At 43.4% G+C, this 15,631-nt stretch overlaps 2 protein-coding genes across 2 annotated transcripts in view; one reads left to right on the forward strand and one right to left on the reverse strand.

Moving 5' to 3' along the window:
- Window positions 1-13,234, reverse strand: part of Tmem167a (transmembrane protein 167A) — a 25,501-nt gene extending 12,267 nt beyond the window's left edge. Inside the window, exon 1 of the mRNA XM_023700963.1 lies at window positions 13,156-13,234. Within this exon, the coding sequence (XP_023556731.1) occupies window positions 13,156-13,158 (3 nt within the window). The 5' untranslated portion in view covers window positions 13,159-13,234. The remainder of the gene's footprint in view (window positions 1-13,155) is intronic.
- A 142-nt stretch (window positions 13,235-13,376) lies between these two features.
- Xrcc4 (X-ray repair cross complementing 4) overlaps window positions 13,377-15,631 on the forward strand; it is a 271,168-nt gene continuing 268,913 nt past the window's right edge. Inside the window, exon 1 of the mRNA XM_023700978.1 lies at window positions 13,377-13,433. The gene's annotated coding sequence lies outside the window, so the exon portion shown is untranslated. The remainder of the gene's footprint in view (window positions 13,434-15,631) is intronic.

The raw sequence follows: 15,631 nt of genomic DNA on the forward strand, positions 1-15,631 counted from the left end.
GGGCACTAGGAAGGTGGCTGGGTGCACGCCTAGGAAGGACACCAGCGTTCATAGTTATGCCGACATTCACGTTGGGAGGGAGACAAAGGCCACATACATGATGGAAAGCAGAACCAAACACAGGCAGCACGGGCATGGAAGGAAAAGCCGATCGAACCTCGAGGCGGACATAGCAGAAGAGCCACCCTGGGCTCTCCTGGAAGCCAGTGGTTGTGCAGAGGCATGCACTGACAGCGACCCCCAATACAACAAGTTATCAGTGTACGCAGAAAAATAAGCAAAAGTAGCAAAGAGAATCAGAAGAACGAGCCTTGTCAGAAGTTATTAAAATATCCTTTTTTAACCTTTACATATTCAAATATGTACAAGCTACTGTAAAAATGTAAAATATACATGTTATTCATCAATACTTTCAATAACAAAAGTATTAATAGTTTCTAATTTTCAACTTGTCTAGATTTCTTAAAATTTCTAGATGTTACTCTTAGGTCTGAAACGGATAATAAAAATCCTCTTTAATTATCATCAGAGTACTTGCTTTCCTATGCAAATAATTTCTTCATGGATATAGCAAAGGCATGGTTTGCAATTAAACTGGGTTCTAACTTTAGACCCATGAAAAGAAGTGATAATTACTGATCAGTTCTAGATGGAAAACGGCAGTATCTCACAAAGCTTACCTTTCAAAGGTCATGTATAGGAACAGATTACAGTATATTAGCAAACAGTATTAGATAGATCTTCATGAAATACAAAGCAAATTTCCTTGTAGCCACAATGAATAAATGTATAGTAACTTACTGAATGGGGGAATGAGCCTAGGTACTGGAATTTTTACAAATTTTATTTTATATATTTTTGAGATGTGGTCTCACTATGCAGTTCTGGCTGGCCTTGTGCTCACTTTTGTAGCCCCCAGGCTAGTCTCAAACTCGCAGAGATCCTCTTGGCTCAACCTCCCAAGTGCTGGGATTACATACGCATCACCATGCCCAATTTGGGGGCCGAGATGGAGGGCCTGGGCATCCAGGGTGAGACCACACAGCATGTGGGCCCAGGGATCGAACTCAGGTCTTGTGCTTGCCAGGTAGGTGTTTATGCCTCTGAGCTATCTCTCTGGTCCTGGTATCGAAATTTTAAAAAGATACTTGGCATGACTGCTCCACTATAGGAGTTCACAGCTAAAAACAAGCGACTGACCACTTGCTCTGTTTGCACCTGTCTTAGTTACTCTTCTCTCATTGCTGGGACAAATACCCAACACTCAAAATGAAGGAAAAAAAGGTTTATTTAGTTCACAGTTACTGGAGGTTTCAGTCCAAACTCAGCTGGCTCCAAGGCAGACGGCACATAGCAGAGGGCAGCCTTTCATAGTGGCAGCAAAGAGCAAGAGTACAAGGGAGGGGTAGCAGCAGCTCAAGCAGCTAGCTTCTCTTCCCTCCTTACACTGTAATACAAATTACCTGCCCCAGAGCAGGTACAGCCACCACACCCACAGTAATCAATCACAAACTCCAGAAGCCACCCCAAGACTGCATGAGGCTTTGGGGGGACACCTAGACACAAACCATAACAGCACTGCTTACCTACACAGGGGAGGTGGACATTACTACACCCTGTGGTACAGAGGAAGCTACTGGGGCAGGCAGCAGTCACATCACCCAGGCGATCCAACAGCCACGCAGTGTGGCAGTGTGGCATGTAGGAGTGGCAGCTTGAGGCACAGGGACAAAGACTGTTCTCACAAGGAAAATATTCAAGCAGGAATGGAGTCAAACCTTAAGGGGTACAATCCAGGCTGGAGAAGACACAAGCTGGCTCGAGAAGAGACAGAGCCATGGGGAGAAATCTCCACAGAAGGGAACTGCACAAACCAACCGTGCGAGCGAAGGCTGCTTAGCGTCTTCCTAGAGGAGCATCTAAGGGGGGGCGGGGCATGGCTTTGCCACCTGTTCTCTTTCCTCCTGAGCCCCGCTGAATATGCTTTGCCCAAGACCAGCTCCCTGCTGGGCGGGAGAGAGCGGTAGGCTGGAAGATGCCGAGTACATGGAGGCTTACTTCACCCTGCTTCTTACCTTTGTATGTTTGCATTTTTTCAAAATAGAAGATTTAAAAAGGCACTTAAAAACACATCTTTTTTTTTTTTAATTTTAGGGAAGGGCACATCTATTATTAAAGTGGAGTGTGTATATACACATCTGTGTTTGAAACCATTTACAAATGAAAACCATTTGAAGTATGAAACCTATGATATATACATCTTTGTTCTGGGGGCTTAAAGACTCTAAACTAAACAAATCATCTCAGACAGCAGCCTTTTAGATGTACTCAGGTTCTGGTCAAAAAGTGTTTCTAAGTTAAAGCCATCAGCCTGTCACCTACAGCACTCCGCATCATGGTTGGCGCCTGCTGTCCACTGACATATATAACACGGCAGTCTCAGGGTTAAAGAAAGCAGATGTTCCTGCTGGGCAAAAAAGCACCGGAGACTTTCAATAACGTTATCACAAGGAAGGGAGGAGGCTAAGAAGGCATGCCTGCGTGGTCACTGAGCGAGGAAGAGGGGAACAAGAAGGTAAAGAAGGTGAACCTCACGTACTGTGTTCGTTTTTTTTCAGATCCTTTAAATTCAAGAACATTTTTTTTTTTTTTTTCAAAGTACTGCTCTTGCCTGATAGGTGAACTGACTGTGCCTGTCTCAACTTAAGAATAAGCCAGCCTGGGGCTGGTGAGATGGCTCAGTGGTCTAAAACACCTACTTAGAACAAGGTCAGCAAAGCATGGGGACCGTGGTTCAATCCCCCAGCACCACATGCCAGCCAGCCCCGCCCCCTGGTGGGCTGAGCTGGCCACACACACACACACACACACACACACAAATAAAAATTGAAAAAAAAAAAAAAGTAAAAAAAAAAAAAAAAAGAGTAAGCCAGCCTGACTTCAAGAACAAAACTCAGCTGCAAGTGAAATATTACGAAGAATCAACACATGGAATCTCGGGCTGGGGAGCTAGCTCAGTAGAATAAGCGCCTGCCTAGCAAGTGCAGGGTCCTGGGTTCAGTCCCCAGTGCAGCAAAAAACAGAAAAAAAGAAAGAAAGAAAGAAAGAAAGAAAGAAATCTCAGATTAAAAAGATTTTGTGCAACAAAGGTAATCACCAACAGAGTGAAAAGACAGCCCAGAAAGTGGGGAAAAATTATAGCCAATGGTCTTTCAAATGGCTTACAACTAGAACATATAAGGAATTGAGAAAAATCAGATCCCCTAAATTCAAAGACCCAATCCAAATATGGACATCTGAGATGAATACATGCTTCCCAGATGAATAAATATAAATGGCAAATAAATATATGCAAAAATGTTTGACATTCGAGAAACAATTAAAACAACACTGAGATTCCAACTCACCCCAGAAAGAATGGCTATCATAAAAAAAAAAAAAATAAATAAATAAAAAAATCAACTGTACCAAATGCTGGAGGGGCTGTGGAGAGAAAGGAGCCTGCTCCACTGTTGGTGGGAGGACAGAGTGGTGCAACCACTGTGGAGATTAAAACTAGGCCAAGCAGTCCTATTTGACCCAGCTATTCCCCTCCTGGGTATCTTCCCAGAATTAAAAATATCATACTACTGCGATATATGTGCACCCATGTATACAACGGCTCAGTTTGTAATAGTTAAATCTTGGAAACAATTCAAATATCCGTCAACTGAGGAATGGATAAAGATGCATTTTCTTTATATAATGAAGTATAACTCAGCCATAAAGAAGGATAAACTCTATAGATAAATGGATACAACTCAAGACCACACTCATAAGTGAAACAGGGCAACCCAGTTGGGTCCTCTTCTGTCCCTTTCTCTGAAAGAAGCTTTCTTTCTCCCAATAAATGTATTCTGCTCTTAACTTCTGTTATTCCTAAAATTCATTCATTCTTGGTTTTAGAGAACAGGAACTCAGCCCAGGTATCTTTCAGGTTGGGTGTTTCATTACTCTATATCAAAATGTTGGCTGATACCTACAACGAACAGAATCAAGACCGCAAACATGAAAGGTGCACATGCGCGTCTTCCCTTCATAGATGCATTTCTGAAAAGTTTGCTATAAACCACAGTTCACGGGACACATGTGAGCAGTCGGTTTTTGGAAAGACTCCATCTGTGAACAGCATTAGTACAGTAATTAGCCCGTAACAAACTGCTTGGCTACAAGAATGAATCAATTCTTTTTAAGTAAAAAAATGATTTTCTCGGGCCACTCATAGGCTCTAGCAAGACTGACCTCCCAGCCCCCAGGCTGCTGGCCAGCGGCAGCACTGCCTTCACTGGTGCTCAGCAGGAGCACAGATGTCCGGAAGGAGCGCAGAGGAGACATTTGCAGGCCCAGGGGACACCCGGGGATGCCTGGAGCCACCTGAAAATTTACACTGGACACTCCAAGGACTTTGCCTGCCAAGGGGTTGCACTGCCAGAGCACTCTGACCACAGATGTTTATGAAATCTCCCCGCCTGAAGCTCCAGCCTTCCCTCCATCCCTACAAAAGGGCCACCTTCTCTTTGTTCCCAGTAGCCAGCGTCATGGCTCTGCCTGCTTGCATCCAGGTATTAAATTATGTCTAGTAGCTATCCAAAAAAAGGAAAAAAAAAGGAAAGTAAATCAGACTCATATGTGTCAACACTGTACTGTCTCCCTAGTGTGAGAAACTGAAAGAATAAGATCCAAAATGAACAGGGGCCGGTCAAATAACTCAGCACATTAAAGCACCTGCAAGTGGGCTTAGGGGCCGGGGGCTCGATCCCTGGGCCTGCCGTGCTGGCCCCGCCCCAGGGTGCACTGAGACAGCAATTGAGACTGCGTGTGGTGGCATGCACCTGTAATTCTAGCTCTTGGGAGGCTGTAAACAGGTAGATCACTATGAGTCTGATCTAGTAGTGAGACCCTGAACACCTTGTAGGCCCTTCCCTAAAATACAAAACAAACAAACAAACAAAACCCCCCCAAAAACAAAAACCAAAACCAAAATGAACAACAGATACTGTAAAAGGGAAACGTTTCAAAAGGAAACACCTGAAATGAAGGGAAGGAGAAAAGGGGAAAAAACATGCGCGCACACACACACACACACACACACACACACACAGATAGCTAAGATAACTGCATAGGTAGTTTCTCTTGATTCACTGTGATAATAATGTTTGGACAAGATACTATGCTGCTAACTTGTACCATGAATAACTACTACCAAGACAACAATACACAAGGTATTAATTATTGCAACTCTCCTAATCTGTTTTATCCTTTTTTTCTCTCTCTTTAAAAATAATTAACTGCTCTGTGACATGCCCCTGTCCCCAGTGACCAGAGCCAGGTCTACAGAGCATGCACACCATCCCATGACTGCAGCCCTCAAATGTACGTAACTGCCTCTTGGCTTTTAATACCTCTTACCAATCTCACCGCTATGAACAAAACAGTACAGTCCCTAAAAATGGTAAATGGAACAACGAATATTTTTAAAAATGCAAGGAAGTAAGTAAGATTTCAGATTAACAATGAGTATTATTTAAAAGACCAACTGGAGACTGAGAGATAAAATTCTCTTTTTTTTTTTCTTGGTGGAAATGGGGATTGAACTCCGGCCCTTGTGCTTGCCAGGGACGCGCATATTGCACTGAGCCATCTCCCTGGCTGATAAAATTCTTTTAACTCACTCATGACAAAGTGCTGTGCATTTATATTTATTTGCCAAAGATATTTTGGACAACCAAGTAGAAAAAACACATTTCCTTAGGCTTACGTGAAAGACCTAGGCTGTAAAGTAAAATCAAAGCTTTGGGCAGCATCCACTAAGCGCCCACATTATCCCTCATGGCTGGGAGTCAGATGTTCTCTTCCTCGAGTGGGCTGGAGCTTGTGACACATTTGTAAGATGGCTCCATGACCAATAGGCAGGCTGCCTGGCAGAAAGGCAAGCTGTCTGGCAGGCACCTGGCAGAGAATTATAAAACTTCCAACAGCCCTCAAGTCTAAGCTGTACATTCTTTTTGGCAGTTGTCTAGCAGCCAATAATGTTGCTTTTTGTGCCATAGATCGTGAAATCAATGTTTTCAGACCAGAGACAGTCAGTCCCCTGCTTACAATCACTAGACTTTGCACAGTCTGTAGAAGCCACACTTGAGCTGGACCTTTCCCACGGCCTGTGCCAGGCAGATGCCGCTTTCTCTTGTGCTGCAGCGGCACACAGGGCAGCCCCCCACTGGCCTCATGACTGTGGATGAACAACTGACACCCGGCCCCCTGCTGCACCGCATGTTCCCTGGGTCCAGGGTAGGGACATTTTCCTCTCTCATTTTCAACTTAAGGTCTGTTTAGGAAAGAACAGAACCCATGCTACGTGAAGGAGCACCTGTACATCAATTAGGAGCCATGCCAATAAATGCAAATACAAGCGCTTACACAATGAAGACGTAACCTTAATTTTAAGGTGCTCTGAGTTTTATTCAATAACATCAATAGAAAATTCATTCAAATTATGCAAATTTATGAAAATATGGCCTAAGTTTTGCTAAGAATGAGTCTTTAAGATTACTGACATATGATATAAACGAAAGATATAATTAGATATGCAAGAACAACTAGCCTTATTTCCAACACATTCAGGCTGAATAGGTAAATAAACTTATTAAATGGGATGGCACGCTTTCTTCCTATACCCACCAGATATGATCATAGGATATGCTGGTTTCTGAGACCCCTCCTCAATTAGTGTAAAATGGAGTGCACAGAGCCCTTCGCACTCAAGGAAGACCAGGTTGCATTATCTGGAATACTTTCACGTAGCACTTGCTTTCATGTTTCGAATGCACGTTTCTCTCTCACTGGCATTCTATTCTAGGGCTTACCTAATACTAGGAATATGGAAAACGCCAAATCTCCAGCACCCTTCCAGCCAGCCCTACTGCTCCAGGCAGGGAAGGCAGATGCTCTAAGCCTGTCCCCCCACCTGCTGGAAGCCCTGTGATCTTGGTCTGGGTTTCCCTGAAGACACAACTGCTTATTTTTGTAGTTGGAAAGCAAAATAAGTTGATTTTGAAAAGAAAAAGGGAACTCTTCTGGGAAAGACCTTCCTCCACAAGCTTTCTGCAGACTGCCCCCCCAAATAATAATGAAGGGACACAATTTTATAAACAAGGACTTCAGTCATAGCTTCGTAAGCTCATCTTAACAGATGCAGTTTCTTGCCTAATGAAATAGTAGCTGATATTTTATATATGAATTACAATTAAAAAATAAGGCCATGCAACAATAAATTAATGTACCTTGAGTTCAGATGTAGGCATTACACCAGTGGTGGTGAACCTGTGGCGTAGGCGCTCTGTAAGATTTGCTCTCGCTGCTGTATGCCTTTTTATATCTTTGTTTCTGAAAATATCACATTTTTGGGCTGGCGAGATAGCTCAGTGGTCTAAAGCACCTGCTTAGGCAAGCTTAGGCAAGCATGCAGGGCCCTCGGTTTGATCCCCAGCACCACACGCCATGCCAGCCCCGCCCCCAGGGTGGGCTGAGCTGACCATAAAAAGAAAAAAGAAATAAAGGAAACATTTAAAAAAAAGGAAAAAGAAAATATCACATCTTCCTTTCAGAAACAACAATGAAAACCAGAGATTTTACCCCTGACCTAACATGACCACCCAAGGTGTGAACAAAAGTATGAGAAAAGCAAAGTGGGAAGCAAAAAAGCAAAGAGAATAGTGTGTAGTTATCATTACAGTCATACAAAATAGCAATTCTGCTAATTAAGATACCTTAATTAGCAGAAACCCACAACATACAATGCTTTTTCATCTAACTTACCAGCTATTAATAATTTTGTCTTTAAACTTTATTTTAAATAAACAATCATAAATGACTAGAATAATATACTCAAAACATAAAGCCTTCACCCTGTTCTCTTCTCATTCTTTAGAGTAAGTAGAAGATCGCTGTTAGCACCCTGACACAGACGAATTCCCCAAGTCTTTTTGTGCAAATACATACTCACGAAGTTCTTTACAAATGGGGGACTGGTCCATGTATTTTTCTAAAGTTTTTTAAAAAGCAAACAACACTTTATTCCTTTCAGTAGTCTCAATATCGCTGTGCCTAATACAGGCAATGGGCTCCAGAGAAGGCTCTGCACGCTGCGTCTATCCCTCCCCAGCTAGGACCTTGGTCATATTTTTTCTGTGCTGACTTAACTTATGCAACCCCCAAAGAAACTTAATAAGTACATTACATTACAACTATGTAAATCACAATTTGTTAGGTCTTCTATAATAATGAAAACAGTTCACAAACCTTCCTCTGGGCTACCATTATAGTAGCTGCAATCACTTATCAGTGGATAGACAGCTGATCAACGCAAAACTTAAGTGTTCTGAAAATGAACGCTACTCGCGGTGTTGACATATCTGTAAGAAAATTCTCTTTTCTCATGTTCATTTGAAATTAAAATTTTTTTTTCCAGATTCAATTTTTAAAATCCTCTTTTATTAGTGAGATGTAACTTCATTAGCTTTCAGAATCATTCCTGAATGCTAACACTACATCCATACTACATTCATCAAGTTGGATGTAAAAATAAAAATTAAATATAACGTTTTTGGATGTATAAATAAAAATATCTAGTCAAAAACTTATTTCTAGGGGCTGGGGAGATGGCTCAGTACAATAAGCGCTTGCCTGGCAAGCACAAGGGCCTGAGTTCAATCCCCGGTTCCGCTAAAAAAAAAAAAAAAATTAAATACTTTTTTAAACTTTTAAATTAGAAATCTTAAAAACAAGCCCCTAAGATCACCAGAAATAGAGGGGACAAAAAGAAAAATCTAAGTAATATAAACATAAAAAAAGAAACAACTATGAAAAGCAGAAAAACACACCCATTAACGTGCTAGCTATGCTTTGCCTGGACCAGGGACAGCAACCCTGCTGTAGCGTTTCAGTGATACACACAGCTGCCGAGTGACTGGTGCACCACCACGGGCCTAGACCATGCTGGGTGGCTGCTTTCTCACCAGACTTTATCTACAGACTTGTTGAAACTACGGTATTCTCATTAGCATTGGATCACTTTGCCTACATGGAGCTTATTTCTGCAAGTACTAAAACAGTTTAAGGAATTTGTTGAATAAAGTCTTTACATATGATACTGTCCTGGAAGTTTCAAATGCTTCCTGCCTCCTATGTTGGAAATAAGTTTTTGCTGACATATTAATTCCTCTAGTTTAACTAAAGAGCACTTTATTTTATTTTTTGCAGAACCAGAGATTTGAACTCAGACCCTTGCGCTTATTCTACCGAGCCATTTCCCTGGCCCCTTTAAGAGCACCTTAAAATAAGATGTGAATAATAAAGACAAAATTTTAAAGTCCCAGCACTAGCACTTTTACTTGTATTAGCTTACTTCTTTCATGGGAAACTAAAGTAGTTTATTTCTCTCTAGGAGTAGAGAGGGACAGGTTTGATACTCCTGACCTCATTATGATAAAAACACAGTGCTAGAAAAGTGGGCCTGTAGTATCACTTGTAAATCTAGGGCAGGTCAGCATTTCCTACCTAGTTTCTATGTGTAAACCACTATTGTGCCTCAAGATGAAAACATAGAGATGCAGTAATGACAGCCCGCAGGGGCCGGTGAGATAGCTCTAGTAGCCTAAGCACCTGCTTAGGCAAGCTTAGGCAAACACAGGGACTGTGGTCCGATTCGCCAGGATGGGCTGAGCCAGCCACAAAAAGAATAAGTAAATAAATGTATGTTAGCCTGCAAATGAGTGTGCACACATGCACACTATGACACCCACTTGCTCGAGATACGTGACTAGATTGACTGAACGCCTGTGGGTAATGAATATCGGGACTAGTAGACACAGACATTTGACCCAGATAAATGAACATTTCTTGTCATCTGGAACACGAGGGGCCTGGATTAAATAATCACTTGATCTCACCAGCCCCATTTTTACAACTTACAAAATCCTCTATTTATACTTCCCAGGTAAGAGCTTCCATGGCTGTGAGTAAAGCCAGGAGCAGGTGTTCCTCAAATTTATTCTCCACTGGCAGCATTGGTGGTCATCTGTATTATTATTTTGTTGTTAAAAAAAAACACATGTAAAGTTATGATAGAGTAAAAAAGCTGCTTCACACGACTCCTTGATAAAATGATTTGACGAGAAGGTATGCTTAAGGACAAAGAGCAAATTCTGCACTGAAAAGAAGTATTCTGACCATGCAATCCTGAAATGACGAAGACTGATAAAAACAGAAAACCTTGTGAACACTAGGTAATGGATGTGGTATAAGCCCTGGCTTTTCACTGCAGTTCTTGGGACTTTTAATAGCAAATAATGCTCCCAAATTTGGACTTAACTGCTCTGGAATCTATGGTTTCTCAAAATTCCCTGGAAGCTTTTCCTTGCAAACGGAGTTATGCACACTTTGCTGAGTGATCAGCATCCTCAGCAGATTCCTATTCGTCTAACATAGTAGTTTTCAAAGTGAAGTTCAATGAATGCTTCTTCCATGAGTTCATTATGTCAAAAGTAATTTTATAATACTAAGACGATACTTGCCTCTCTACTGTGATAACTGCTTTCACCGACAAAGCAAGGGGAATCCTGACAGCAGACCACCTTAACCTTCCCTCCATGCTGAAGAGCTCTGGCTTTTCTCCTTAACCTCCCAGGGAACTCATGGCATCATTGCATAGTTGGAAGGACACAGGATTTGGTGATGAAAGTAGCTGTTAGGTTTAAATCTTAGTCTGACTATTTATGAACCACATGGACTTGGATAAAGCACTGAAGTTTTTTTCATAGGTAACATATAATCAATAACATCTTTATAAGACGTGTGAGGTTTTTTTTCTTAGAGTACTTAGAACAAATCTACTTATGAGGCTTAAAAAAACCTTAACAATCTAAAACAGTATCCAAGAAAAAGTTTTTTTAAATGTATTTAGTACAGGGTCTATAAGATCTCGCTACACAGGTCAGACTCTAAGTGATCCTCCTGTTTTCAGCCTTCAAAGTGCTGAGATTATAGGCGCACGCCACCACGCCCAGTCTCAATGGTCATCTCAGTGCACTCCGGGGGTGGGGCCAGCAGGGCACACGGGATCAAACCTCAGTCCCTGTTCCTGCCTAAGCAGATGCTTTAGTCTGCTGGGCTATCTGGCAGGCCCTAGGAAAAAGTATTGTCCTAATTCCTCTTTGACATTACCAGTTGCTTGTATATCCTTCCACAGCCATTCTAGATGTATGGAAACATATGTGGCCCTAGGTATCTGCGGATTCCGTATCTACAGATACAACCAACCATACACTGGCAATATTGGGAAAATTGCTGCACATCTGTAATAAACATCCTTTTTCTCGTTATTCCTTTAACACAGATTTACACAGCATTTACATTAGTAGGTATAAATAATACAGAGATCATTTAAAGCACACTGGAGTGTGTATATAGGTTATACACAAATACTATGCTGTCTTATATGAAGGAGTTGAACATTCATGTATTTCGGTCATTGGGAAAGCTCTAGACCAAATCTCCCATGGAAAATGAACAACTACATGTATGTATGAGGGCAACAAATCACTAAGGCTTATTTTAGCCACAGTTCTGTTGTGCTTCTATTACTTGCATGAAGATCTTTGGCATCTGGCCACTGAGATAAGAGCAAGTCTTGGTCTCACTCCCTAGGAAGCACACAATTCCAGGCAAGTCACCCTCTGTACTTTGCTTCCTTCACCTGTAACTACCTACTTATAGTTGTTAGTTTAAAATGAGACAAATCATGTACCCTGATTTTTTGAACAGAGGGTGCTACACAGCAAGTGCTATGTGGAAGGTATTACTGGAAAAACAAGCACGGCAAGACAGTTTAAGACACTGCTGATCTTAAAATCCTGTGTTGCTTTCCACTAGTGCAGGCGACTGGGTGAAGAAGAAAGGAACGTGCTAGTGACTGGTGCTATGAGTAAAATACTGTAATGAGATTTCGGCTTCTAGGAAAGATATATAAGAATTAAGAATGAGTCTACCTTTTTTAAATGAAAAAGGGGAAGTTTTCTAAGTGACAGTTCTTTAATGACACCTGACGAACAAACATATCTTGTCCCTTGGTAGATGAGAAGAAGCTGAAATACAAAATAAAATCCTTACCAAGAGAAGGAGTACTGTGCCAATAAATGTCACCTCCTTTATCAGGTGGAAACTTGTCCAGGGAAGCCCTTGTGGGTTATGCCAAAGCACAGTTGAAGCAGCTGGCATAAAGTCGGCAAGACTGACAAAGGTTTTCTCGGATTTGAGAGCAACCTGAGTGAACGGAGTAACTTTTTACTACAGAAACTCTTGGCTGGGGGTGGGGGTAGACTGGGCACACAGGCTTCATAAACTCACCTCGAGGGCCTGTGCAGGGCACTTAGCAGAGCAAGGGTAAAATGCCTTTAGACAGCGCTGCTGAGATTTACCATTACCCACTAGTGCATCTATCCCTAGGCACTCCGGCTTTACTGCATTCTTAGCCTGTATTTCTGCGATTTTGTGATTCCGGAGTTTACGCTATTCGGAGAGGCCTGGACTACCCAAGGAATCCACAACACGTAAACTAACACACCCCTGCCTGAAACGCAAACGGAGGTCGAGGGCCGGGGCAGAGTACACTCCACTCTTTAAAAAGAAACCGCCTTCGCCGAGAATTCCGATCGTTCGAGCCTAAAGTTTGCAAAGCAGCGTCTTCAGGACTGAGATAAGGACGTGAGAGGGCCCCGCAGGGCCCCTGGACCGCTACGAGAGCTGGAGCTGGTGCGACGCCAGCGCGCGGGGCAGCGGCTGCCCGGGCCGAGGGTCCAGGCCCAGCGCGGGCCGGTGCAGCCCACGGGCTACGACCGACTCGTGCTTTTCTCGCTCATGCGGCCGCAGGGGATCTGCAGGGTGCACAGCCCGACCCTCCCCGGACAGCCACCCGGCCCCGGCCCACCCCGCCCGGGACACGCGAGCGAGTGCCGACGCTCCCTGGCCGTGCACTTGGGGCCGCCGCACTCCCGTCCAGCCCAAGCCCCGACCCGCAGCCCCTCCGAAAAGCTCGGCTGCGCCGGGCAGCCCAGTTCTTACCATAGTGAGGCCAGCGCTGGCCCAGCCACATCACCCTTCCGGGCCCCGGGCGGAAGGGGTGGGCACGGCCCGCCTGTCCTTCTCACGCTCTCCGCCCTCCGATTGGGTCTGTCACGGCACCGCCTCCGGAGCCGAGCGCCTTCGGCGACGTGATAGGTTGCTCTTGCAGGAAGAGGCGGGACTTAGGTGCCGACCGGCGAGCTGCGGAAGTAACCGGAACTTTCATTGGCTACGGATCCCGGCGTTTTGGGGGAGACCGGAAGTGGGGTCACTGAGAGGTAGGACCCGGAAGGGGTGGCGGCCTCTTTAAGTAACAAGTGCTATCTGTTCAATTCTTTTTATTTCCTTAACAACATTTCTTTTAAGCCCTTGATATGTATCCCTAGAACTGCGCAGTGGTGGGCCCCGGGCCTCGCTCTCGGGCGCTCCGGGGCTCCAGGGTCCAGGCCTCGTTGAAGGGCGTGCACGTGGCGGGTCCCCCTTCAATTTCTCTCTTTGCTCTCCTGTATTGGTCGCGGGACTAGCGAAGCGCTCGAGGCGGAGGGCGTGTTCAGTCGGCGGGTCGTTTCCTCCCGTCAGACGCCGTCTTTCCAGCCCCAGCCTCTGGCAGGCTGTCGGCGTCCTGGGGCCCAGGCGCCGTCTGGGGAGAGGAAGGCGTGTCCGCGGCAGCCTTCTAGGGAGCGGAAGTTGTGTAGGCGCCCTAAGGAAAGGATGGAGCGGCAGGACAGTTTGGAAGCCAACTTTTTCTTTAATAAAAAGATTATATTGGCAAGTTAAGTCTTCTTTCCAAATTTGTTTCAGTCTTTCTCATCTTGGTTAACAGAAGCCCTCTACCCTTGATGGCAACCTTTAGAGCTTTCATCGATAACAGCCACCTGTGGCATGTGTACCGTTGAGTTCTCTTTTACTCCCTTTTTATTTTTAATGTTACCTTCGTCAGCAAATTATGCAGGCCTTCTCTAAAATGTACCTAGAACTCAATAATTTTATACCTTTTTTTTTTTTTATTAGTACACTGATTAGCCCGTGCTTGAATTTCTGTTATTAGCTACTATCGTTTTTTATTTGGATTATAGTAATTTTCTCACTGGTCTCCCTGCTTCCCTTAATCCTTTCCTAAAGTTTATTCTCATTTTCACTGTCTAAACAGTGATACGTTTAAAGCAGAAGTCAAAACCTATATGGAGGGGCTGGTGAGATGGCTCAGTGGTCTAAAGCACCTACTTAGAACAAGCTGAGCTAAGCAAAACACAGGGACCACGGTTCGATCCCCAGCACCACATGCCAGCCAGCCCCCGCCCCCTGGTGGGCTGAGCTGGTCACACACACACACACACACACACACAAATAAAAAAAACAAAACAAACCTATATGGAGATGCAAAATTCAGGGGGCAATGTGATGTCCTAGATTGAATCCAAGAATGGAAAAAGGACATCAATGGAAAAACTAGTGAAATCCAATAAAGTCTAGAGTTTAGCGAGTAGTAATGTGCCCATGCTGGTTTCTTAGTGTTATTAAATAAACTTTGGTAATATAGATGTAATATTATAGGAAAGTTGATGAAGGTATGCGGGGCTCTGTTTATCTTTGTAACTTTTACGCAGAATTAGGCCCAAACAAAATGTTTATTACAAAGAATGTAACATTTTTTGCGTAAAAATCTTTCATGACTCCTAATCTGATTCATGGTAAAAGCGCATGTCCCTCCAGTGACCTATAGGACTCTGCAGGAGCTGGTCTTCTCTTACCTCCCTTTACGATGTTGTAGCCAGCGTGGCGTGGCCACTGTGTTTCTTAAATATTCTGGGCCCATTTCTCCCTTCGTGCTTTGTACTGTCTGCTTTCATACTTGGACTATTTTTTTCTAAGAGCTACATACAGGAAGTTCCTTCATGTCTTTCACGCATTTGCTCAACTGTGGTCTCTCAGTAAGGCCTACTCCAGCCTCCCTGCATAATTGCAGCATTAGATTGTCCACTTTCTCATCCTGTTTCTGTACTCAGTTTGTTTTGCCACCTATTTTCTCCTTTTACTGTAGTAATTATCACTATAGTTCACATATTAGTTAGATGTATTTTTAATAGTTTGTCTTCCCCTTAGTTCCTGAAAGCAGGAATTTTGGTTTGTTCTTTTAAGTAATGTTCTAAGCTTTGTCAGAAGCATAGAAGTACTCAACAGATTATGGCTGGACGAATGAACTGGTTTATTTGAATTTGTAATGACTGGCTTTCCATCTAAAATCAGTGAAGAAGGGACTCTTGTAGTCAGCAGATTATTTATTTATTTATTTATTTTGGCAGAACCGGGGATTGAACTCAGGCCCTTGACGCTTGAAAGGCAAGCGCTTATTCTACTGAGCCATCTCCCCAGCCCCAGCAGATTTTAAATGTTGATGACCGTTGGCTGTTTTGGCAAAAATAACAGTGCTGAGACATTTGTTGCCAAATAGAAAAAAAAAAAAAAAAAAAAAAAA

This window comes from Octodon degus, unplaced genomic scaffold (assembly GCF_000260255.1).
Source record: "Octodon degus isolate 3935 unplaced genomic scaffold, OctDeg1.0 scaffold00129, whole genome shotgun sequence".
Classification (NCBI taxonomy): domain Eukaryota; kingdom Metazoa; phylum Chordata; class Mammalia; order Rodentia; family Octodontidae; genus Octodon; species Octodon degus.